We start from the raw sequence: 26,424 nt of genomic DNA on the forward strand, positions 1-26,424 counted from the left end.
TCTGCTATGATAAAATGCCATTGAAATTACCTATTTGACAGTCTGCTATGAGAAAAGGTTGATGAAATTCCCCATCTGACAGTCTGCTATGATAAAATGCCGTTAAAATTGCCTATCTGACAGTCTGCTATGAGAAAAGGCTGTTGAAATTCCCCATCTGACAGTCTGCTTTGATGAAATGCCATTGAGACTGCCTATCCGACAGTCTGCTATGAGAAAAGGCTGTTGAAATTCCCTATCTGACCGTCTGCTATGAGAAAATGCTGTTGAAATTCCTTATCTGACAGTCTTCATTGAAAATAAATCCTTATATATTTGGTAGTCTCAAAAACTTTCATTATTCCGTACCGGTACATGATAGTTTGACCTGAGAACATGCAGTCCCCACAAATTCTGCATCTGGCGCTCTGTTCTCAGAAAGTCATTTAAACTAACTTTCTGATGTCATGGATATCTGTATTTAATGTCGGACAAACTGTCGCGGTGAGTGAATCGTTTAGCACTAAACAGTGGGTGACCCTGCCAACGAGCCGATGATGTGGAAGCCTCTTTTGTTTCACTAAAATGTGTTCAACTCCCCAACTATCCACCACCAGATTCAGGGGCTTGCTTAACCAAGGCGCAGAAAACTTGGCTGACAACATATGACACAGAAGTGGTTCGTGTAGCTCACGGTGAACACATTTGGTGCATCGTAATAACTGCCTGCTAAAAGAAGTCTCCTTGCCATTGCAGAGTTCTGTACAGTGTACATTTGTCTGATGGCGTAATATGGTTCTCTGTTCCTGATGACGTCACATTTATATATTTGGGACGTGGCATAATGCTGTCTGGTGTCGTCACAGAATACTACGTGTCAGATGTTGTCACACGAGAAGACATGACCGATGCGAACACATCATACTACGTGTCTGATGATGACATCTGATGTGAATATTTCTGCTGGCGCCATCGGATATTACGAATCTTCTGAGAAAGCTTCTTGCAAAATGTGGTCTGAAGAGAAAAAAAAACCAACTTAGCATTGGAGGTAACTACAGCATATGCGTCGGTTATTGTTATGTGGGTTGTAAACCATATTCTTTGTGTTCCATATATGGCCTAGTCCAATAAATGGCGGACTTTTTGTACCATAATTGCTTATTCTGATTACAACATTTAACGAAAAGCTTTGTACAAGTATGTGTTTGTTGGCCCCGTTTTTTAATTGCTTCACACTGCTGCGGTTCTATAGCATCAAGTGCTACCTCAATGAAACGCTATTATTGCCATACTGGAGAAACAAGAGAATATATTTATGTATTTACTTGCTTGCTCTTTAATGCCACACTCAAGAACTGGTCACTTACATAATGGCAGTCAGATTTATGGGTGCAAAGAACCGGAGTGCTTAGCATAAACCACCGACCTTTGGCAATTTACACTGAAAAACTTTTCCAAATGTGACGTTCACATCAAATTGGTGGAAGACAAGTGGTCCGCAATGGACGTTAGACTGCGCAAACATTCACAAGAGCGCCGTTAACCATTTACAGGAATCGCTGTCAACTTTGGACAAACACATACAGAAAATAGATGAATTCTACACCAAAAAAGGAGGTCTGTGGTAAATTTCTGGAAAAATTAGGAGCACTTATAGGAATAGAAAGCAAAGAAATACCCAAGCACTTATAATTATAATAACCTCCAACATTCATTAAAGAAATTGGAACCCGCCTTTTTTTCCACAAGAAGGCAAATATTGAGAACAGCAATGAAAAGGAGCTGAATGTCATGAAGGCGAGAAAGTTTTTGTTATAGGGACCAATTCTGGAAGACATTCAAATGATTGCACACCATCTATATTCAGGTCAGACTCTTTTCACGGATGTCTCACTCACCAGACACCTGTCTTTTGTACCACTTTTGCCAATAGTTTGATGGAAAAGGAACTTTCGACATCAGTATTTCCACGAAAAATTGCCAATACAATTGTTACAAATTTTTTGGTCCATCAATAGTATTCTGCAATTGTGTTAGAATAAACGGAAAATAAGAAATGCTGCATGGACATCAGATGATAGACAATGAGAATATCACGGGGTAATAGATAACGGACTATCAACAAACAAAGAATACAATTAGCAAAGGGCGGTAGACAACGAAGAGTAAACAACAAAGAACAAGGTGAAAGGCAAATGGAGAATTATGGACAAATAATTCAAAATGGGGTGAGGTATAGTGCAGTATCGAAACAAGAAAAGCAACGTTCATAGCATAATAGAGAAGGGGACAAATAGATGACAAAAGAATGCAGTCAACTAAACAAAGGGTGAACAACAAAGAATATGCTTGACACTGGTTGACAAACAATGGAAAATGAACAACACAGAAATGACATGGTGTGATAGCTAGACAGTGGAGAATACACTGGCAAGAATGTAACTGACAGCGTGTGATAGGCAACTGAAAATAAATAACGTCACGGAGTGATAGACAAAAGGAGAATAACAAAGAATGGAACGGACATCAGATAGCCTGCGTCCATGTTGGCGTTTTAGTTGCACATGATTTTGCGCCATAAAGAGTTAAAATTATAGAAAAATATGAATTTTCCTGAACATACAGGACATTTACAGGATCCTGTATAAATATAAGAAATATAAAACGGCTGGGATCACTAGTGCAATATACCCAGTACGAGCGTGGCAATCTACATATTCTCCTTCCATGGCGAGGTCTGAACCCGGATCTCGTCCTAGCGATCAAAACGCAAATCCTGTAACCAATAAACAATACAGAAGCACTATGTGTTTTCTGTCAGCGTTAGCACAACGTCGCTATACTCTCACCCATGGAAAGGTTCCCGGTCTTTCGATGAATGGGTAAGCGGCGTACATCCTGCGGCCCAGCTCCTCGTATTCCGTCTTGCTGCCAATGTCCACGTACATCAGTATGTGGTAGGCCGTCTCCTGCACCATAATACTCATGAAGGGGGCGTTGTGCTTAACTGCAGCCATCACTCGACTCGAGAACTTCGGTAGCGGGATGGTAGAAATGTGAGTGAGTTTGCTAGGTGTCTGTCGGGGATGTGAGGTAGACCAGTCTTTTCTGGAACCGTCACTAGGTAATGGAGTCCCACTGTTGGCATCGACTTTTTCGGACAACTGATCTTTGGTGTCGGGTTCGGACGTTTCCTGATGGTCAGTGTTTGGGGACTTTGTCAGCTTGGTTTCCGAGGATTCTGAAGTAAATAAAGTAATAAAACATAGCCCAATTAGTAAATTACACCGATTAGATCAACAGCATGAGGCATGGCCACAACCCGACTACTGTAAATACCTTGAGATTTTGGTCATCACTGTTTTTGTTCAACAAAAACCATCAGCTGCACATGGATTATGTCACAAAGCCTTCATACGTTGGTCATTAATTTATGTGACTGGTTGTTTAGTAGATACTAGAAGATAGCATGCAATACAGCTGTCAGGCTTACAAGTGAACGGAACCGGGCTATAAGCTCAGTTGAAACGCCATCAACATGCATCGTACAAAGCTTCCAACGTTAGCTAGTGATTTTTAACTAGGTTTCAAACTCTCGGCAAGCACGTGCCTTCGAAACCACTGAAAATATTTTAAAAGCAGAAACTTTCAACTTCATATCGCTTTCACAAGCAATGGAACTTTCTTACAATGGATCAAAATGGAACAGTGACGTATCAATCGAAAGAGCATGCGAACACCTGGAACGTGTACGGTAGCATGAGCGCTTTTGAACTTGTTGAACGATACAACCATTTTATAAATATACACATTTAGTGGTGATAAAAATCCTAAGGGTAGTCTTGACTATAGCACGTTTCGTACGAATTTTGTCGCCCAAAATGACTCCTGACAGTCTGTCTTGGATTCAAATGGCGTAGCACGTCTAGAAGTATCCCTAAAGACTCTACAATTCCATAAATACTGGAAACACTATCGCTCCTCTGCAAAAAAAATCCTTTAATAATCTATAGAAATTATAAGTTTTCATAGATGACCCCAAATAATCGTCACTTTCTGAAAATACAAGTTTTAATGGTGACTCCCCTGTACTAGGCAGGTTCCAATAACGAAAATTTTCTTAAAAGTTTTGGATGACCCCAAATAATCGTCACTTTCTGAAAATACAAGTTTTAATGGTGACTCCCCTGTACTAGACAGGTTCCAATGACGAAAATTGTCTTAAAAGTTTTGTAATAACGCTGTCTCACTTGAACGTTATTAAGACAAAGACGACCCGCTCAAAACAAAATATACAAACATCCAGCCAGTATTTATCTGCGTACGCAGCTTGCTAAGCCAAATAACAAGACTGCCAACGTCTTATTCCCCGGATGAATATGCAAACAGGCAATTGTTAATGTATGTACATGTAAACATGGACATTTTTTTACTCCATAATCGTCCGTTAAACATCTAACATTATTTTATATTTGATGGGTGTGTTACGCCTAACTCAATAATACTTCGCTTATAATGTTGTGAGGAAGGAGGTGGACTTCAAATCACATCAACTGTATTGGTGAGAGCCTCCCGATTCATTATCTGCGCTAGCACGCTAACCACTCGGCTATGGTGTCCCCTAAACTTTTAATGAAATCTTCCCCCCTATATGGAATTTTGTTTGCTGTGGTAGCCAAAAAAGCCCCGTGACTTTAACAGTTTGTACATGGCAACTTTAAATGAGAGGACGCGAACCAGTCCCGAAGGCTCAGTTGCTAGAGCGTCCGTTTCGGGAGGCGGTAGATTCAGGGTCAATCCTGGGTTGGGTCTCATCTAAGACCTTAAATGAAAAAGTTGCAACCTTCTTGCCTGGCGTTGAGCATTAAGGGAAGTGCAACGGCTGGTTGACCCGCATCAGTATAATTGCTTGGTTGGCGCGGCTTATTTGCCTTCGGCAAGCAGTATCAGTTAAGCAGCACTAGATAAAAGAGCGGTGGAAGTCCGTCCTGAAACCAGGAGGCAATTTAAATTCACTCTAAGGACTCCATCGTCGTCATATGACTGAAACAGTGTTAAGTACGACGTTAAACCTCAAGCACTCACACACTCATTCACTCATTTGAGAGGGCGCGGCGCAGCCTGTTGGTTTGTCTTTCTTTCATTATAGCACTATGGGGCTTTCATTCTCTCCACCATTAAAACCCCAGGATATGTATCAAAGGACCACGCGCATCAACGGGAACAGTATCTCCTTGCTTATACTAGCAGTGGGAATATAGTGGGAGGTTTTGTTTCACTTGGTAGAGTATGGGTTTCAGACGAAAATATCCGAGTTCAAATCCCGGGGTGAGCCAAAATGTAAATCACTCGGCCGTTGTTCTGTCGCCATAGTGACGATTTCTCAAACCGCGCCAACCAGGATCACGGAAATGTTGTACACAAGGAAATGTTGCACATAACACACAAGGAAATGTTGCATGAAAAGGCCATCGACTCCTAGTACAGAAGTCATACTCTGTAGTAGAACACATTCTGCTTGGAAGCCTACTAGTAGGTAAATCAAATAAATAACTTGAATAGTACAATATGACATGGCAAAAATCATTTCGCCTGTCAACAAATTGTTTATTTATGCTAAAATGAGAAGCTTTCACCATTTTACACATACACATATGTATAGGAAGTTTCGGAAGCATTGCCTTTTAAATCCACATTGTATTCTACCTTTTTCAGGTCCTTTCCCAGGTAAACTTCACTTGTAGGGTACAACTAAAAGTTCAACACATACTTGAATTGGGTTGAGCAGTTAAACATTTGTCAAATTTAAAAAAAGACATTCCTTATGTTGTTTTCATAATTATTTGCAAAACGTTAGAAATTACTAGCATCAAGTTTTAATAATTACCACAACTCAGAGAAAATTGAAAAATTGTACCTGTGAGAGTATCTCGAGAAAAGCAAAGATGACCAATCCATGGTATCGAATATCAGAGGAAAATCAACATTATTTATTTTTTCTGAGGACATGTCCACTTAAGGAATCTACCGGTCGGGACTTTCTGACACACGGGTATCCATCTGCCGTCATCTGAATAACGTTATTGGTCCATCGGGCAGCACTTTTGGGTGCGCAGACGTTCTCTTGGCGTTCTTCTTCAAATGCACCAAGCTACCCAGCTTTGTTAATGTTTAATGATGACTATTACAAAAACAATGAAAAGTTTCATTCACAAAAGATAAGTTTCACTCACACTTTCACAGAATATTCAGTCCCAGAGCAGGTTTGGGGGGAAAAAAACAAGGTTTTATGGAAATACCAAGTTTATGTAGAACCAAGTATCCCAAGAACTTACAATCAAGGTTCTGTGGAACAAAGTGGGTTTTACAGAACTAACAAAGTTCTGTGAGGCGTGAAAATATAAAGGTTCTGTGGAACCACAAAGCCTCATCGGAGCTAACATTCGGTGGAGACACCAAGGGTTTGTGGAAGTCAGCTACGGGGAGCCAGTAAGGCTTCGTGGAATTAACACGGGTCTGTAAAACTATGACGTTCCCTTAGATACATCTAGTTTTTTCGGAGCTATCAAGGTTCTGTGGAACCACCGAGGCTTTGTGGAAATACAACATTCAGTTCTTTGGAAAGAAGCATGGCTCTGTACTCCTTTAATTCTCCGTGCTACCGGGGCTTCTCACGAATCACGATTAAGTTGTCGAAGAACTGGTCTGATTGCTTCACAGAGGCTGCGAGTTCTGATCCGAGATTGGGGCTTTGTTGGCATTGTCCCCAGAAGCAGGGTGAACCCGGCTCATGTGCTGCTTCAGATTATCCTTCCTGTTGTACACACGACCACACACTGGACACGAATACCCACCGCCCTTCACTTCGTGCGTCTTTAAGTGACGTTTAAGGCAATAATTTCGCGTAAACTGACCTCCGCAAATGGCGCACGTTGGTACTTTCCGTCTAGGCCCTGCAAGCAGACATGTAATGGCGTCTAAGAAAGTCTCAACATGGTATTTCAGTATATTTAGACTTGGGATGTCATAAGAGAAAACAGCTTTTTTCGGGATAAATTCGTTTGTCCACGAAAAAATCGTTGCCTAAGACGATCAAGTAAAGTGTAAAGAAAAGTTTAAGGCAATATGAAACCAGAAGACAATTTTGTTGAGTGCATGCGCTTGGGTTTGTATTGTTGTTTCTCTTTTTTTTGGGGGGGGGGAGGGGGGAGAGAATAAAAAAAATTAAAACCTGAATTGCCCTTTTCAAGTACAACAAATATCATAAATGTATATGATATATACAACTCTATATCATATACAGAGACTTTTGAAATAAATGGAAAAAATCATGGGTACTACAATAAATAACATTTAACAACTATATAATAACATAATAACAACTACAATAACATTTATACAGATGGCATCTTGATTTCTTCATCACAGCATAAATGTTTCGCAGTTACGTATATACAGAGGCCATTTTACAAACCAATCACAACGCTACGCCATGCGCAATTACTATATGAAAACATAGGACTTCAACACATATTGCTACGGACGTTACGCCATACAGGTTCCATTAAGGACTCGCAGCTTCGTGAACTGGGCTCATGGAAAGAATTCACATTTAACGTGTGCACCAATAAGTGCAATGGTTTTCACTGGCTTGGGATAAACCTCTCGAATTATAATACAAAAGAGGACAGCAAAGAGAGCAGAGCATCCATGCGCGACAAGGTGATATTTGGCAAATCGTCACACGTAATCGGTGAATCCGGTCCCTTATCAATTTACCTCAGTTATGGTATAACTTAGGCTTAAGATGAATTACGTAGAAAACAATGCAGTGGTGCTTATTAATGACTTACTTTCACTTACTAGAATAACAACTTTCACTTACTAGAATAACAACTTTCACTTACTAGAATAACAACTTTCACTTACTAAACTAAACTGTCCACTGTTCGTCCACGTCGTTCTTTATTCCATATTTTGGGAGATGAAGTCGACTCCTTTCTAAATTTCTTTTCTTTTTTTCTTGGTTTGTACTTAGATTCGATCTCACAACTAAAACAGAGGTTATTGGATGTACTTCAAGCTTGTATTAATTCACATCAAATAAAATACGTTAGAGTGAATGAGTGAGTGAGTGAGTGCTTGGGGGTTTAACGTCGTATTCCACAAGTAAGAATAATAGGGTACCCACCCGCGAAAGAAAACGGTTAACTTGTTTCAAGGACCTAATATACTATATTTTCCAGCACTTTCAAGGACCTTATTTGCTGTATTTTCCAGCACTTTCAAGGACCTAATATCCTATATTTTCCAGCACCTTCAAGAACCACACAAACCTTCATGCTGAGATAAATGAGTACTAATTTGGTAACTTATTTATCGGTTCATTTATAACATAACACAGTTCTAAGTATATACTTCAAGATCACCCCAAAATAAACCATTTTTCAAGGACAATTCTAGAAAGCCATTCAACAGATCCCAAATACTTTTGCGGATTTCGATGACAATTAGGAACTGCTGCATGGACTGGCTACTGTAGACCAGATTTCAACTCTAGTATGAATGAATGAAACAGTCACATCTTCAAGGGACACTAGCAACGGGTTAGCTTAACTGTGACTTCATATATATGATAAGATTTTGGGCCATAGATGCCAGTAACACATAACCTATTTGTCTGATTTTTGTTTTACGCCGTACTCAAGAATATTTCACTTATACGGCGGTGGCCAGCATGATGATGGGAAGAAACCTAAGACCATCCGCAGGTTGCTAACAGGCGACAGGTGAGAAAGCCAGCATAAACTGGACCTGTAACTCACAGCGACCATACTGGCGAGATGCTCCTGGGTCACTATGCTATAGTAGTCTAACCACCAGGCCATGGAGGTCTAGCGCTTGACATCAGTTAGTCCAGTTGCGGTTTTAAGTGAGGAAATTTCTACCTAAAACCTGGACACCTGCGCAAATTCCCTCCACATTTTTGCAATAAAAAAAACACCCAAACTTACGACTCTGATCTGATTTAATTTGATTGGCCTACTTTGCCGAGATATCTTGAATTGTATCGTACCTTTTCAAAACTGGCTCGATACTGGATTAAGACAATGGAAGGACATTACGTGAGGCACAGCTTCATTCTGTATAGAGCCAAAGTCAGTTCCACGTCATTGTTTAAAATTTTGGTATTTGATACCTACATAGTGAAAAAGCAAAAGCTTACACCGAACTTATTTATAAGGCCCTAGAGACTCTCGTGTAGGTATATTTCAAGACCACATCCATTTCATTTTCTATTTAACGCCATGTGCTCAGGAATTTTTCACTGCTACGATATCACACAGTGCGTGTGCGGATAAAACCACCGACCTTGTATTAGCTATACTTGCAAATCTTTCCAGCTGTGACAAACATCATATTGATGGAAGACGAGTAGTCTGCAGCAAACTTCATGCACGACTGCACGACTACACGAGGGTGCACCGTGGGTCGCTCACTGCCACCATTCAAACACAGTAATCCCCAGACTGAAAAGCAAGCTACACTTGCGACTTCAGCATAGATTAATAGCCTATGGTATGCATGTATGTATGCATACTTGGGGTTCAACGCCGAACTTAACAATTTTTCAGTTATATGACCACGAGTTAGGTGTGTGTACATATATTCTGTCTCCTTGTGGCAGGGCGAGTCTATGCCACCAAAGTGCTGTCGCCACCGACGCACCATGCCGAAGACACCAGATATGAAACCCCACCCAGTCACATTATCTTCACGTAAGTAACGTAAGTCTTTGGTATGACTCGACCCGGTTTGATCCCGGGGTCTCCCGACTTCGAGGGGGACGCTCTAACTAACAGCCACCGAAACGGTATATCGCACAATAAGCCAGTATCTATGACACTGGTTTGCAATCATCATTCACCGTTAACCTTCTACGTGCAATTTACATTTAAAGGTCCAGCTTAATGACGGTCAAGTTCATTTAATATTTTATGTAAACATGTCCAATGATCTAGGGCCATTCCCAAGAAGGCTCAGACGACAAGAAAGTTCAAAAAATTCAAATAGGGGTATTATATTTATATTCTTAACACAACAATACAACATTACACCTCAACAATAGACAAATTTCGAACATAAAATTCAACACAAATGTAGAAGGCATAAACTGAGAATCTTAAATAAATATTTCAAATTTAATAAACAGACTATGCAGAAACGTTGCATTATGGTACATCAATACTACTGTGCACATACTCTTCCACAGTCACTTATAATATTATGACTAGGTTTTATGATTATGATCATATTATGACTGTGTTCACCTTAGACCAAAACTGTTATGCGCAACTCTTTTAAACTGGAGAACAGGTTGAATAGGGTAGCATTGGACATGGTTCCCCACGTCGTCCGCGTCACCATTCCTGTTCTGTCTGGCATCGCTAAATGTCTTGTGAACACTTCGTATGAGTCTTTACATAGATCTAGTCTTTACATAGATCTAGTCTTATCAGGCTGAACACACCGCACAGCTAAGCACACAGTTGTCCCCGATCCACATTTACAAAATCACACACTCTCCGTCTTTTTCTTCTGGAACTTATGTTGTTATTGCTTGCCTGGAATGAGTTTCATTTTCTTTATAATTGAGAAAAATTTGGACTAACCTCGATTTTCATGAAACCTGTCACCAAGTTATCATGCTGTCAACTTTTTCCTCTCAAAATCACGAGGTTTCTTGCAGGCTTAGTTTTCGATAAGCGTCAATGCTCTCGTCAGTGGAAGACGTATTGACACTTTTCTTGGACTCAAGATAAGTAGTTCAAACTAACGTTTTCGTAAGGTAGAGAAAAAATGTGTTAAGACTTCTGGTAATCATGTAGTTTTCAATGACTGCCCACGTTGTAATCTGGGACTTTTACAGACAATTTATTAAGGCTTTTCTTGTACTCATAATTTTTAATGAGCGTCCACTTTTTCCTCTGGTACAGACAGTGTCTCAATGCTTTCTATTACTCATATTTCTTAATAAGCACCAACGTTTTCGTCAATTACGGAAAATGTGTTGAGGCCGATTGTTTTCTCGCAACCGTTGTCTTCAGTGTACATCCATGTTTTGATCTGGTACTTATGCAGTCGATCTGTTAAGGCTTCAGAACTCTTTTAATCGTAGTTTATCAACGACCGTACATGTATGTACAAACGATCTGTTAAGGCTTTTCTTGTGCTCTTACAGTACTGTTTCACTGAGCGTCCGCGGTTTCGCCCGGAACACGGGCTAAGGCGTTACTGACAACCTGTCCCCAGTAGACCGGATGTATTCGCCTCTGATGGTTTCTCAGATGCTCCAGGCGTCGGAATCTGGCCGGGCACAGCTTGCACGTGTGACGTCTAGAGCTCGGATCGTGCAGAGTTCGGTGACGCCTCAAAGTACTGCGACTTGAGAACACCCGATGGCAAACACTGCATTTGAGTTGGTTACTTCGACCGCCTGAAAACAGAAGTTGTTTCCGGTTTTAAAAAGTGGGACGTAGTTTCAATTACAAGAGTTTTAATGCTTCATCAGAGAAGCTCAATTAATTAGTCTAAAGACATGGACGTGTGTGTGTGTATATATATATATATATATATATATATATATATATATATATATATATTGACATGATGCATGACAATAGACGTGTAACTGTGTAAAACTTTCAAACAATATGGGTGAGATTTCACATCAGGCTCACAACGAAACAACATAAAGGCTATAAAAAAGCCTATGTAAAAACAAAAAATGTACATCTCAACGTTGTAGTAATGCTTAGGCACTACCAAAATTACTAACAGAAAAATTCTTGGCGGTGAAGAGATGAGATGTAATAATTAGAAGACACACGGCTAAACGAAAGCATACGCTGATCGCCACACTTATACAAATGTACGCTGTGAGGAAAAAAGGTAAGGTTTTCTACAACATATTCCACAAATCTACCAGGCTGGAAGTTAATTACACTGATATACTAGTATATAAACAACGCAATTTCTACGCTAGTTGATAAAGTATTGTCAGTGTTTCTAAAAAAAGGCCTTATGCGTCAAGCATGTATCCATCAAGAGGGGGCATTGTTCAAATGTTATCAAAACCAATGAGGTTTAACACAGTGGACTCTCAAGAATATTTCATAGCGAAAGGCAGGACTATGGGTGGAGGAGCCTACATACGCAAAGCTGGTACAGAAAACGAACGCCATTCGCCAAGTACTTAAAAGAGAGTTCAAAAAGCCGGATTGAAAAGCTTTATTGAAAACTGTTATAATCGGGCATAAGAAGCCCCAAATTTGATTTTTTTCAAAAACAAGAGCTCATCAAAATTATTAACTTAAAGCTGACATCATGATGTCAGTGTTCCAAACGACCCATTTAAATTTAAAGTTAAAGCAGACATAATTCTATTCTGGAGTTCTCCGCGCGCGATGAATTCAAACAACAAACCTAAATCAACGTCCTGCATAGGCAGCAACGTTGTTGTTGAATGGACCAGTGAGAGCTCAAACATACTGTCTGTCGATATATATATATATATATATATATATATATATATATATATATATATATATATATATTCTTGGATATTCTGTGGGGAACATTGTAGACATGTTCACAACCGTTCACCCTTATATTAAATCAGGAAGCAAACTTTACAAGTAAACTCAAATTCTTTTATTTGTAGATGTAAACAGCATGAAACGATATTAATCGGGGAGGTAAACGTGCCGGCCGGTGTGTTGCGTGACACACTCAATGTTGTTTGAAAGGTCATCTGTATTTAATATGTATATTTGTACACGGCCTGCAACTAACAGCGCGGTAGAATTAACCTCACATCGGCAATAGTTCAGTCATATCGTAGCGATAACATGTTTGAATCAGCGAATAGCATGGTTTTCGATATAAAAATGGCAACACTGAATATTGGAACTACAAGTAAAAAGCACATATAGCCTAAACGTTTCTTAAAAACCATCTAAAAACTGCTAAAAATACAAAAAATATTGAACTTTTTATAACGTATCGGAACAGTGTATAGTTAATATATCTTTCATTATAGACTAATGCACGGCTTTCAAGCCTTTATTTACAGCATCACTATCAGTAAGAAAACGCGTTTTGTATTTGTCTCTTTTCATTTAACTGGCTTTTTCGGTGGGGTAACGGGATTTTAAAAACTCTTTCCGGCACTTCACCACAGTTTTCTTTAATAAAGAGGCTATATCAGAGATTATTGCCTTTCAGTAATTATCACAGTCCTACCTGTACTATTTATCTACACAGTGTTAAAAAAATTCTGAAGTTTGAAAAAAATTTAAAGCGTCCACCTTTATAAATGTCAGGAACTCTAGTACCGATTTTGAACCGTAACTGGTGTACATATATAGGAGTTATTTGGTGAAAGATAATTATTTGGGCTGTTCTAAAATAGTAGAAAAAATGCTGACCAGTCCCAATGCCGATGTACAGTCTTTAAAGGGCTACCAGCCCAGGGCAAGAGACAGTACAATACATGTTTACCATCACAGGGTCAACTAAAACTTGCCTATTCCCTTCCACTGCATTAGCTCCACATGTGAAAGTGCTGAGTCGCATTAAGTCCTGCTCGGGATTGAACACCGGTCCGTATAAATGCTCCGTGTTTAGTCACATAGTCAACCATAGCTGACTTAATGTCAGCAGCTGAAGAGTTATGGATGAATGACAGTTGCTAAAACACGTGGGAAACTACACCACCTGGCCAGTGAGTTCACGGCCATATTGTAAAACTGCGAAAATTTTTTTTCAAATGCGTTACTCCATGTTTTCAATGTTTCTTCACGATGTTCGGTGGAATTGAAGTCATATCGTTACATAGTGGGTGGCTTTCCCTCCATTGTCATTTTCTACATCATTTCAAGCTTGTCAGATTACTCTGATCACTGTTTCCGTTTAGTTTTTTGGTGTGGCAATAACTGAAAGAGGAGGTGTTATGCCTAATCCCAATGAAACTATCAGATGACCTTTTTTCACACTACAGATATGCCACGATAGAAAATTACAGCCTCCGAGTCTGTGCACCTGAGCCGCCTTGGAATTGCTTGCTCCACATCATCTTTTGCAGCAAACATTAGACCAAAACCAAACAAAGCTACATTTTAAAATCACATGTCCTCAGGGCCACACAAGTGCATCCTTTTAGAAATCGCGAATGCTTGCTGACTTCTAGCAAATCTCGGCGAGCAGGCGATAGACTCAGGATAATTATAGTCCTTCAGATATCGAGCAAGATATGAGCGAAAACTGGACAGAGAGCGAGGGTCATATGGAGTACCGTCATGTTTGCGGAAATGCGTGAAGAAGTCAGAAAGGTACTCGTCCAGAACCTCTGGCGGTAGTGTTTCCACCTTCCTTGTGTCGGACTGTCTTTGGTGGTACCACCGCTCCACCCACAACACCGCCTGAGCTATGTGCATAATGGTCGACCGCGACTTTGAGGCCTTGTCCACTATCCGGGAGCGCACAACCTGTAGATGAGAGCGCTTTGTCTGGGACCTACAGAGCGCGTACGAACTCCTCATCGAATCACAGGAACCGCCACGATTAACTGAAATGACAAAAGCCAGGGCAGTGTTTAAGGTCCCATGTTTTGAGAGCAGCACGAACATAGCCATAAAACAACGTTGTCCGTCATTCGGATTCGCAATCGACATTCACCTTGGCTGTTGCTGTTGCAGTCGATTTGAACAGACCGGAGCAAATCAGAATGAATGAATACTGCAATCGTACCCCGGCGAGGTGGGAACCAAACCAAATACACATAACAACCAGAACAAAGCGATCGTTCTTTGGTGCACACTGTGCATGATGTAAAAAAGACAAGCACTGAAGTCCAGGACAGCTAGGAATAAGGACTAGTTCACACGAGCCACAGGCAAAATTATTGGCATTTAGCACGCGGTTATGAGCATGAACGGAGAAAGCTGAACAAAAAATGTAGCCAACGATGATAAGAGAAACTGGTCTTCAAAACAAGAAATATATTGTTTATTGTAATGGCAACTAACTGTCTATGTGAACAGTGCCAATCAGAGGTTTCAATTCCACAGTGCTTTTTGCCGTGGAGAAAGTCTTCAAAGAAGGATCGGCAGAGCCAATGAAACCACGCTTCATGTGAGTCACAATCACTAAGCAACCAGGAAACAAGATGATGTGGCCCTATTTCAATTAATGTGTATACGTGCGAATATTTGCCAATTACTACACGGTAGTCGCTGTTCTGGTTTCACTCTTTATCCTACAGTCTTTTGTATTTGTCTTAAAAATAGCCAATCCTTCGTCTAAGCGCCATACAAAATTATACCCAAAAGTTTTTTATAAAATGTTCTTGAACGAAGGCATTTCCCAACATGTTCACACAATGCAACCGAAACGAAAGTTGATGTCGTATACCTTACATGAAGAACCAGTCAACGTCACTGCGTATGTTTCACAATACGTATTTAAAAAATGTTTACCGCCGCTTTGAAGAAGTGAAGCGCCAGGAGGGTATCTGGGCATCTGTGACGGCAAAATATCAGACTGACCCACCCACAGGGAACCACAACAGCTATACCTAAGTCCAAATGGATTGTGTTTTCATGTGAGGGCTACTAAGCAGAGCTAGTAGGAAAAATCAATCTCCTTGGCTTCAGACTACAGCCAAATCAGGAAGCGCTGTATTCGCAGTGTTAGATCTGACCACACTGATGCATTAAGGGTGCACTGACTGTAGCAGGTGGGAAGGCCTCAGTGGTCTCAGCGAGCGAGAGATCCTTCAGGACTTTTTTTTTCAAAACTGTGTTTATAACATGTCGCACATATATAACAAACTCCAGCTGCTTTAATATGCACATATAGTATACGATAAGCACACTGTTACTAAACAGAACATTTTCTCTTCTTAACGGAACTCAAGGTTCCAACTAAGGGCTATAGTATATAAGGCAAATAAACACTGAAACAACTTCCTTGCTTAACATCTTGAGTACGGCGTAAAACACCAAGCACCCTGTTAAACACTTTAAAATCAGAGCTATTCCTTTGTTTGTGTTGGCTGCAGCAGTTTTCGTAAATAAGATCTGAAAAAAAATGGAACACTTTGTTTTTCATGAATACTACACAAGTCCCGGAGGGAACTATAGCTTTATTGCGTCAACTGTCACAGAACAGTTTTCCGGGATTCTAAAGTTGCTACAAGGCTTTACTACGGTAAGTTAGAGATTTTCCCGATTCTAAACTTGCTACAGGGCTTCACTACGGTAAGTTCGAGATTATTTATTTATTTGATTGGTGTTTTACGCCGTACTCAAGAATATTTCACTTATACGACGGCAGACAACATTATGTTGGGAGGAAACCGGGCGGAGTCCGGGAGAAACACATGACCATCCGCAGGTTGCAGTCAGAGATTAAGATTATCCACTTTCAAAACTATTATGGCCGTTCAGGACATCGACAAATTTGTAGAGATTTTTTTTAATAAATGGTTTGTCATATTAAATTTTTCCCACCCCTTTCATTTCAAAATATTTCGTTCTTATGAACAGTAATTTGGCACATGGATCTACCAACACTGATTACAGATTAACTTTCAGTTTTGGGTCTTATTGTCCATTTCGGACAATATCGTCATTTTAATTCTGCTTGTGGACTTTAGAGCCTGTGCCGGTATGGTAGAGATGTATTACGAACATAATATAATTTCCAAAATGCTTCTTTGTTTATTTGTTGGTTTGACTGGTGCTTTAAATCATAAAAAAACTTGAAAATCATACTTGGCCTCCTGATTTAATGGGACAATTCAACGAGTCGGAACTGAGCTGAAATAAGACAGGTAATCTAAATGAGCTAGGGTATATTCTAAAAAACAAACACTCTTTCACAGACGACTAAAACTACTATTTTTATTACGAATTCAACCTGCAGGAAGAGGAAGTACAACATAACTTTTTTTCTGCCTTGGCAACCTTTGACGTCTTGGTTCATAATAACGGTGAAGTCATAACCCCCCACCCCCACCCCTTCAAAAACCTGCTCAAACACGATTTCAGTGAAGACAAAGCATATCTTTCGTAATCGCTGCCGCATTTTATTTTCACGACGTAGAGAAACTGGGCAAGGTATATGTTCAGTTCCACGGGTAGAATATTCTCGTTGTGACGTGATTCCCTTGTGCGTCGTTTGAAGTCAATACTCAAAGCTGCCCACTACGCCAGTCATGTGCCATACTGTACTCTCACTCTTCCCTTTCGGATCAACAATACGCCGCCTTACCCTTCTCCAAAAAATGCTGCGGTCTCGGAACTCGGCCGGATGGCTGCCACTGCTCCCAAAAGAAAGAACCATGCCTGTACTATCTACATTTCCAGTCGCTCCAGCAAGAGACGCGGCTGAGCAGTAATCAGCGTCAAAAGTCCTTCCCATGACTTCTCAAAATGGCAAAGGACTCCAGGTCAACTGGTACACTTTCCTAAAAATAGTTATAATTTACAATATTTTGCTTTTGGATAGCATATATATATATATATATATATATATATATATATATATATATATATATATATATAGTTTGTCTATACAAGGTACAAGACAAACTGTCCCCTTAAAGTCTGAAAATGGCTATATTTTCAATTAAAATGAACATAAACGATAATTTCGGTGTCATTCAAAGCGACCTGCAAACCTCGATACCCAAAACTTTTTGGTTTATTTGTGTTTTAAACTTGTTGATGCCCAACAGAAAGAGCTAAAAGTAGGCTGACGTATGGTTGTCTTTTCAAGCCACATCTAAGTAATATGACGTCACATGTGACTTTCTTCATCAGAATTATCATTATTCGCCCACAGAAAATTTTGGAAATATTTCCATTCTGTAAAATCAACCCAAACTACCTTAAAATGTTGAAATTACCAGAGAAAACATTTGTGTTTCCTTCGGAATATACCAATGTCCAGATTTAATTATTTTTCAGGTGTGCAAACACTTGAACTAAAAAAATTCAAAGAAAAAAAAGCATTCAAAGGTTGAGTAATCTGCAACATCTCCTACGGGCGAGGCAATCCCTCTAAAACTAAATAACATTAGCGAAAAGTAAAGGATTTTCCACCTGTCCTGCTTCATGAATATCAGTTATCTCATAAAATTCAGTGAAGATGAAGTGTATTTTAGTGCCACAGCAGTAACAATCTCTTTCTTAGCATTTTGATTTTATGCTTTTTGCTCCGCTGTTGCAGGGATCTAGGAATCCTTGGGGTAAATCAACATGCTGACATGGCCATATAATATCATTGGTTCAAGGCAAGTGGTCTCCAAAAAATCCTATTAGTTAGACGGTTATTCAGTTAGAGGATATGAAATTATATGGTGTCAGTAACCCTCACTTATCCTACAGAAGACCCAGCAATGAGGCCACAAGGCTCACGGATGGGCCAATGGCTTCAGCAATGTTTTCAGGTCTGTTTTCATAACCAAACAAGGAAAGATACCCTACTCAACGGATACGAACAAGTATGGTGCCAGTTGCAGGAAAAGCAAATATATACACTTACTTCACACATTACTGTTGCTATCCAATGAAAATGTGTATTTTATCTGATCTGATGTGGGATAAGTACATGCCTGCATACATACAGGATCACCAACATGTATGCTGTATACAGTAAAGGCAGGAAAAACTAAAATCCAATCTTAAACTTCCACCTTACGTTACTGCGCAACCACCAACCCCATTTAGTACAATACATATATATATATATATATATATACATATATATGTACACTGTACCTCCTGCTGAATTTAACCCAGCTACAAAACCAGTAACATCACTGGCAGTGGCATTTGAACCTCACCTTATAACATTAAATCACTGCCCACATGACAATTGGTAATTGTGAGTAATTATTTCAGTAATGACCACATTATTAAGTCAGGCTCTTTGGACCATAATAAGCTATTCAGTTACTTACCCCTGATCTTATCACAAAATCAGTGCCCTTCATTTTCAAAAAATTAAAGAATACATGATACTGAATACATATGTATTAAAGTAGGATGAATTGGCCTTTTTCATACCACATCTCATGAACAAATTAATTTGTACCTTTGTTCTAGCGAAATTTTCTCATTGAACAAACATGTACAAAATGAGCATTTACACTGCCAGTCAGATTGGCAGCCAGGCCAATGCACTCTAAGCATTTTTTTTTTTGAATGGGAAAAAACAGGTACTTTTACACCCGTATATCAGGTGTGCTACAGCTGTAATAACTTTCTGAAAACTGGCTGGCAAAGTTTCTGTATGTTATTTACACCTGAACAGTAGGTGGACATTCTCTGTAGTACTAAAATGTAGCTGAAACCTCTCTAGGTTTTGAACCAACGACCTTACAGTCTGGTATGACACAAAGAGCAGGTTGTGACCTAGGAACCTCACACCAATGAGGTCACTGTGAGTTCAAGTCCAGCTCATGCTGGCTTTCTCTCCGGCCGTACGGGGGAAGGTCTGAAAGGAACCTGCGGATGGTTGTGGGTTCCCCCCGGGCTCTGCCCGGTTTCCTCCCACCATAATGCTGGCCGCCGTCGTATAAGTGAAATATTCTTCAGTACGGCGTAAAACACCAATCAAATAAATAAATAAACGTATGTTATTTACACCTGAACAGTTGGTGGGATGGGATTTGATGCCTGACAATGCCCTTATCAGGTTGTTATGTGCACAGGTTGTAGTTGTATTTGTACTTGTATATGTATCCATATCACAGTAACACCTGACAAAATCTCAGCTTTGTTACTCTTATATGTACATGTTTACACAGTCTACAAACGTTGTGTCACAGAGTACAATACTTCACTGTGCCATACAGTACAATACTTCACTGTATCATACAGTACAATACTTTGCTGTGCCATACAGTACAATACTTCACTGTGCCTTACAGTACAATACTTCACTGTGCCATACAGTACAAGGCTTCACTGCATCATACAGTACAATACTTCACTGTGCCATACAGTACAATACCTTGTTGTGCCATACAGTACAATACTTCACTGTGCCATACAGTAAAATACTTCACTGCATCATACAGTACAAGGCTTCACTGCATCATACAGTACAATACTTTGCTGTGCCATAAAGTACAATACTTCACTGTATCATACAGTACAATACTTCACTGTGCCATACAGTACGATACTTCACTGTGCCATACAGTACAATACTTCACTGCACCATACAGTACAAGGCTTCACTGCATCATACAGTACAATACTTTGCTGTGCCATACAGTACAATGCTTCACTGTGTCATACAGTGCAATACTTCGCTGAGCCATACAGTTCAAAAACTTCACTGTTTCATACAGTACAATACTGTAACCCTTTGTCCACCGAATTGGTCACTAAAACAGTGAAGGTGAAGTGTTCTTAGCACTGCTTGAAAAACAATCATGATCCCTTACAAAAAAGGTTTCAAATTCACCAAGATGTTAGAAGGTTGAGCCGTCAAACACCGGATCATAGGTCAAAAGCCACTGTAACATAACTACTCACAAAACCAGATAAATCACTTTTCTCTCATCTAACTCTTTTGCTAGCCAAGATGTACAGGTTGATTTTGGTGTTACAAACAAAAAGGTAGAGAAACTTTTCATACATGTTTCCAGGGCCTAAAAAATAAGGTTTTTGGGTTCAAAAATGTTTTAGCACCCAAACTACATCAAGCTGTTGTTAAACTAAGAAGCCAACGAGTGCATGATGATTTACAAAAACAAGGTTTGTTGTCATAAAATGTATTTATTTATTTATTTGACTGATTCTTTCCTGTGTCTTACTCAACAAGTTTTCCCTTGTTAATGTTTACGGACAGTGCGCCTCGGTTCTCTGAGTGGCGAAAACAAGAGTGCCCAGAGTAAACGCCCGACACAAGTCCCTGACGAAGTTTCACATGTGACACACAGATGTGCACAGATGTATCAGTGGAAGTCAAGTGGTCTTCAAAAAACATGACTGTGGAAAACTCCCAGAAATGTTGTTGATCGCTTATTGTCACCAAGATCTCAGGAGAAGTGAGGTCTAGAAATTCCCTGTGCAAGGCCGGGGTTTGAACAACAAGTGCAGCCGTTCATGATTGTGACCAAGTCCTTTAATTTTTTTTCTAAATAAGGCCCTGCCTTTAAATAAAACTAATCATAAAATAACAGGCAGCGAAAGTAAATTTACATATACATACGTACGTGCCAGGCTAGTAGCAATGCATACAACTGTATATTAGCATTAAAAGAAAGTCAATAATATTTACATGATGTGAACAGAAATATATTGTGCACCATCCTGACAATACACACATGTGTATCATAACATATGTATATGTACACGTACATGTAGTCACTGTTCGACACGCATGAGTACATACACTGACATTCCGTGTACCACAACTCCTCAACCTTTTCTTCACCAACACTGTCCTTACATGTAAAAGTCGAATTCATACACTCCTATCAAACTTTAATGTACTCCAATAAACATGTAAATAATGATATGCACATTAAATTTTCAACAAAAAAAATAATAAATAAAAGCTGCCTGTATGAAAAGGTTGAAGAGTGAAAGTACCAAACAGGCCCGACAGCCTATTCCACAAAGTAGTCGCAGATACAGCATTATATTACAGTGTTTCTTCTACAGCCCTTCACTGTTTGCATTTAATAAGCACTGGGTTAAAACATGTATGTTCAAGTCTAAAGATGTGAAAACTTATAAAAGGAAAATAACAGTTACTGTTATAGTTTGGTACAGGAAATTTTCATAGCTTAAAATACAAACTACATCCACAATCCAGAACAAACGCATTTTAAAGCCACATAAAGACGATCAAATTTGAGGTTTGGCAAGTTATGGGAGCAGCCATTGTGTGACTTTGTAAATGTCATTGGCCTAGCTCTAAACTCTGCTTAAAACAGATGTGTTATTATTGTTTTTATGTAATGTACATGTACATTCAAGGCAGAACACAGTGAATTGAGCAAAGACGAAGAAGAATGAAAATTGGGGCAAATAAAGTCATTTGTGAATAGAGTTAAATCAACTGAGAAATGGCCATCTATATAGAGTGCTTGCATATATATATATACATACATGTACATGCATGAACTGTTGTCATTTCAGAAAATGATTGGTACTAAATGAGCTCATATATATTACTCAAACCTGTTGATGGTTTCCCACGGGCTCTGCCCGGTTTCCTCCCACAATGATGTTGGTCGCCGTCATATAAGTGAATATTCTTGAGTACAGTTTGAAACATCAGTCAAATAAATATACTATATAACTGTATAACTAAATATACTTTGTAAATTACTAGTTGTATTCAAGATTTTTGACAAGCCGCAAAACAAAATGATACATACATGTACCTTCCAATACTTTATTTTTTCCTATGAGCCTATTGAAGAATCAGTCTAGCTCCTCCATGTTTTTAATGGTCTAAACTGAACTATACTATCTGTGTTCTTACAAGAGTCAGGCATGCCAGTTCGACTGGTTTGTCTATGATAATGCGACTGTACACATACAAGGTGCAAATTGCAACTACTTTTGTGGAATACGCTGCAGATCAATCAAGACAGACTGATAAGACTCACCTGTGTCATGGCTCAGTGAAAAGTCTTCTGTCTTAGACTGGAGAGCTAAAGTCTGCTGCAAGGAGTTATCTCCCGCCTGAGGTGAAAATGTTAATGAGTTATCTGCCCCTGACTGTAACAACATACTGCTTTGGTTTGATGAGAATACAGAGGACAAAAAGCCCTCGTCAGGGCCATTTGACTGGTCAAAATCAGCATGAGTATCTGTGGTATTAAATGAAGAAGAAGGCAGTGCTGGGTCTACTGTATTTTCTGTGATATCTTCCACAAAACGTCGAAATTTGGACGGTGAGGAGTTGGGATGCGTTTCAGTGATTGAGCGCTTGTGATCCTGACTACGGTGCAAGCTGACTGGGAAGACGCACTCAATGTCACTGTCATTCTCTTTTTTGCACACAGTTTTTGCTGGGAATGATGAATCCTCTGGTGATTCCGTGAGACTAGATGTGAAGCGTTGACGAGATCTGTGTACACTGGGTTCGGTGTGGGATTGGGGCGGGGAAGGGTTGTAGTGATAATCCTGTGAACTCTCGCACACAGGGACATCTTTTTCATGACCTTTCAACCAAACTGGGTCGGGGTTCTCCCCTGAGCAATCTGTAACATACATATAAGAGAAACATTCACATCAATGCATATAGTTCGGCATGATACGTCTAGAAAATTGCTGATGTGGCGTTAAGCCATTATCACTCATTGATTCAATGGTGAATCATCATTCTTATCATCCTAGACAGGATACTAGGAACTCCAACCGTTCCTAATATTGTAGGTACCAACATATTCTGATATACGTAACTAAATTTTTATTCCAAGTGTACAAACACGCTGAGTGTCAAACAACACGAAATTTTAGACAATTGGATGAGCTTATGTTTCCATCATTGTGTAACTCATAAAACAATATGACGCTGATGGTCGGATCGTGGTACACACATCTGCGTATGATGTGAACATCTTCCTCAGCCTTCCTACACAGATGCTCTGATCCACATCCATGTACATGTAAGATATATCATTATTTATTTATTTAATTTGATTGGTGTTTTACGCCTTACTCAAGAATATTTCACTTATACGACGGCGGTCATCATTATGGTGGAAACCGGGCAGAGCCCGGGGGAAACCCACGACCATTCCCAGGTTGTTGGCGGACCTTCCCACGTATGACCGAAGAGGAAGCCAGCATGAACTGGACTTGAACTCACAGCGACCACATCGGTGAGAGACTCCTGGGTCATCATGCTGTGCTAGTGCGCTAACCAACTGAGCCACAGAGGCCCCCTGAGGTATATCATTATGATCTGGTCATACTGTAGCAGAAATAATATACATTTACATGTATTAGGAACATAATTAATGCTGTGTTTTGGATTTGGAATTCAACCCTTGTAATGATTTTCAAGAAAGAAAAATAATTAAAATATTGCACAATAACATGTCACTGTATCTTTTTGTGTCATATCGCTGTGAGTTCAAGTCCAGTTCATGCTGGCTTCCTTTCAGGCTGTACGTGGGAAGGTTTGCCAGCAACTTGCGGATGGGCGTGAAAAAATGTGATATTACTAGATGTAATAATACCAGAACAAAAACTTTTATTTGCCTTTAAAAATGTTTTTTGTGGGGGTTTTTTTTCGGGTAAATCTTAGGCAATAGTATATTATTTACTTATTAATTTGATTCCTGCTCAACACAATAATTGACAATTTAGAATTTTACTATTTATCAAATTATGTGACCGTGCAGAGTTCAGTTTATGGAAGAAATCAATCCAATCCATTCTCTTTACATCACAGAACTCTTTTACATCATGTGGAGGAGGGTGGGTTAATGCTCATACAGCATGTACAACAGATTTACCATCTCACCTAAGGATATGGCTCCCTTGGCCTTGTACTCTGCCAGTCTCAGGTCCAGCCATATTGCAAATTTGGACAAGATGACTGGCTCACTGCAGAGTTCTCCAATAATGCAGGCAAACTTGTTCTGTACTCTCTCCAGTGTCACACCCATGTTTTACAAAACACCATTGAACAGCCAAGACAAGGGGCACAGTTCACCTTTACTAGAGGATACTCTGTAAGAAACGAGAGAAGATAAGCAGCTGAACGTTTCTTTTTTATTTTACATAAAAAAACATGAATTGCACAAATTAGACATAATATAATTAGATATAATATAATGTGCGTATTTTCGTTCTGAACTTCTAATATTCGCCTAATTTCCATTCTATAGGCTTAAGACCATGTAAAAAATTCCCCCATACTGCAAAAAAGTGAAGACTTTTTTTTTTCGCCTTAAACTGAAAATAACAAGCTGCTGACCAAGAAAAAAAATGCAAATGCCAGCAATGAGCAAGTCAATGTGAGCCATTGAACCAAAGCTTTATGTTACAATAAAAGAAAAGATATGTTCCAGAGCACCAGTTTCCAGCATTGTCGACACTTGGATGAGTCAGTTTTATTTATTTTTTTGATTGGTGTTTTACGTCATACTCAAGAACATTTCACTTATATGACGACGACCAGTCTTATGGTGGATGAAGCTGGGCAGAACCCCGGAGAGAGCCACAACCATCTGCAAGGATATAATTCAAGTGTGTCTTTATCTAATTGCAACCAGGGGTAATTTATTTAATTACCCCTATTTGCATCATGCAAGGTAAGAATTCATTGATGTGCATTCCAAGTATTGCTCACATGAAGCTACTGTTTTCCAAGTCACTTGTGTCATAAACGCTCTATGAAAAAATCTGTTAGTGTGTTTCACGGAAGTTGCTATCAGCTTTGCGTATATGTATAAGGTAGCTTTGTCGCACTGGGCTGACTGTTGAATTATCTCCCTTTATCGCTGTCTTCGCGCAGTCAGTTTTGTTTTACAGCGCTAAACACAGAATTATTCAAAATGCATTAAGCACACAGTTCTGCCGTTCTGCAGATCTGACACCATCGTGTTCCTGATTTCACTCTGGCTTGTCACAGCCTTGCAACATCCCGCGCAACAAAATACAAGCTGATTTGGCACAAATCATAACGCTGTTGTGCAGCTCACCGCCATTTTGATTTTCAGTACAGAGCCTTTGGAGATGCACCTTACGCATGCTGTTCGCGTCGTGCATGAACTGCTAATCGGTTTGACGCATGGATTAAACAGAAAAGAACAGCAATGCTTAAAATATTGAAAAGGCAAGAACAGTTTTAGAAGTGTAACGTTCTTACATACATCACAGATCCTTGCAGAAGCGGCTTTCACTTTATTTAACTTCAGATAGAGGAGAGCTCTCTATTGGGGAGCGGTCATTGTTGTCTATTTGCATAACTTTGAGATCTTTTGTCTGTAATTTCATGGCGTCATATCATGAAAAGAAAAACATTGATGGATGAAAATACAAATCAAATACATGCATTTAAATTTCTTTGACTGGTGTTAACGCCATACTCAAACCTTTTTCACTTATACCGTGAGTGAATGAGTGCCAGGAATAGGTCTAAACCACCGCCCTTTGGCAAGTTTCTGACAAAGTTTCCAGCCCCTGGCATACAAATATCCGTATAACATATTGGTTGAAGACAAGTGATACTCAACGAACGTTAGCGTGTGCAAAGGGCCTCAAGGGGGTTGTACACACACCCGTAGTGTAATAAAAGACCGTAATGTAATAATTACTACATGTACATTGGTGTAATAATTATTACATCGTGGATAACTTCCGCCGAGTAGTCCCATGATGTAATATG

General features: G+C 39.5%; 1 protein-coding gene across 2 annotated transcripts; it reads right to left on the reverse strand.

Annotated features, from left to right (window-relative positions):
- On the reverse strand, positions 1-24,752 carry LOC135463872 (uncharacterized). 2 transcript variants are annotated; one of them, XM_064741328.1, is made up of 4 exons: positions 24,556-24,752; positions 22,688-23,284; positions 2,832-3,223; positions 1-996 (listed from the first exon to the last, which is right to left on the reverse strand). In XM_064741328.1, exons 1-4 carry the CDS (start codon positions 24,698-24,700, stop codon positions 904-906), a joined length of 1,227 nt encoding a protein of 408 aa, XP_064597398.1. In that variant the 5' UTR covers positions 24,701-24,752; the 3' UTR covers positions 1-903. The 2 variants fall into 2 exon arrangements, with proteins under 2 accessions (XP_064597398.1, XP_064597399.1); XM_064741329.1 differs by lacking the exons at positions 1-996; positions 2,832-3,223 and adding an exon at positions 10,062-11,479.
- Positions 24,753-26,424: the final 1,672 nt, after the last annotated feature.

The sequence above is a fragment of the Liolophura sinensis genome, chromosome 3 (assembly GCF_032854445.1).
Source record: "Liolophura sinensis isolate JHLJ2023 chromosome 3, CUHK_Ljap_v2, whole genome shotgun sequence".
NCBI lineage: Eukaryota > Metazoa > Mollusca > Polyplacophora > Chitonida > Chitonidae > Liolophura > Liolophura sinensis.

Bases quoted from the DNA above. Each gene is read 5' to 3' on its own strand.
- LOC135463872 (XM_064741328.1), bottom strand. From the start codon at position 24,700: ATGGGTGTGACACTGGAGAGAGTACAGAACAAGTTTGCCTGCATTATT. The intron at 23,285-24,555 runs GTGAGATGGTAA...TGTATGTTACAG, and splicing joins CAAGGGAGCCATATCCTTAG to ATTGCTCAGGGGAGAACCCC. The intron at 997-2,831 runs GTGAGAGTATAG...TTTTCTCTTCAG, and splicing joins GACCGGGAACCTTTCCATGG to ACCACATTTTGCAAGAAGCT.